General features: G+C 36.3%; 1 protein-coding gene across 1 annotated transcript in view; it reads right to left on the reverse strand.

The window, feature by feature from the left end:
* Nucleotides 1-91: 91 nt before the first annotated feature.
* Nucleotides 92-1,187, reverse strand: part of TMEM5 (transmembrane protein 5) — a 33,680-nt gene continuing 32,584 nt past the window's right edge. The window contains exon 6 of the mRNA XM_008593008.1: nt 92-144. Within this exon, the coding sequence (XP_008591230.1) occupies nt 92-144 (53 nt within the window). The remainder of the gene's footprint in view (nt 145-1,187) is intronic.

The raw sequence follows: 1,187 nt of genomic DNA on the forward strand, positions 1-1,187 counted from the left end.
AACATTTATAAATACATACACAGACACTCACACACCCAGTATTAGAAATGATTTAAAAAAAATCACACATTAGCTCAAAAAGATAATTAAGTTAATTTTTATTTTTCATGAAAAATGAACTTTCTAAAATATTATTAAATTTCATTTTTTAGCTCTGTTTTGAAGTGTTGATACCACTGAAGTAACATTTTTCTCCTTTGAATCTTNTGCGTGTTTTGTTCAAGGTTCGAAAGCTGCAGTCTACGAGACAATCGATCACTCCAAACACATATCTGTCCAAATGCCAATATTCTCCTCCCCCAATCCCCTACTCTCCTCTGGCTCCTCAGGTCAGAAATACCAGAAGCAAAAAGTAAGAAAAACCATGTTGCTATTTGTGGTTTCACTGCTCCCTCTTGCGGAAACAGCCTGAATTTGCATCATGAAAGTCATCCATTTTCCGCTGCATAATACAATAAAAAATTTGTTTCTTTGTAACTGAAACTATTAAATTATATTTAATCTGTAAAAATTCCAAATTAATATATTTTGCATTTATATATGCATTTGTCTAGACATATCTATTTATATCTATGTCATAGGTAGATAATGTAGCTACAGGTAAACCCATCNTGTACACAAAATAGTTATAGAAGAAATTATTAACTCAGGTGGCCATTCGTTACTAGCTCACTAACTAGATCTTTTTGAAGTTAACAGGAACTGAATCAGTAACTTGACTTCAAGGAGGATGGTCACCACGAGATGGTCATCAGCTCACAGCCGAGAAGTTCTCTGATGTTTATCTGCAATTTTATGATTATGTCTGCACGTCCCTACTTAGGTCACCATGAATCAGTGTCCCCACCACTTGTTCCTTGGCAAGTCTGGGAAAAGTGGAGGTGGTCTTTGAGACAGGAGCCCACCATTTCCCCAGGCTGCTGGCTTCCNCTTGAATTGTCTGGTTGACGTGGAACAACATAGGAGACAGACCCGATTTGCACAGGACACGCCATGTGGGAAAATGTAATTGGACCCCCACAGCCTTGATGGCTATGTAAGGAGGACTTATTAAATATAAGCAATTTAGGTGATATTTACATGAGGAACTAAGGTATGTATTCCTCTTAATAAAATATAAGCAAGCATGTTTTTCTTTTCACGTCAAGAAGACTCAAAAATTATTAAAGGTCTGAGAAACTTGAACA

The sequence above is a fragment of the Galeopterus variegatus genome, unplaced genomic scaffold (genome assembly GCF_000696425.1).
Source record: "Galeopterus variegatus unplaced genomic scaffold, G_variegatus-3.0.2 Scaffold8603, whole genome shotgun sequence".
Lineage (NCBI taxonomy): Eukaryota > Metazoa > Chordata > Mammalia > Dermoptera > Cynocephalidae > Galeopterus > Galeopterus variegatus.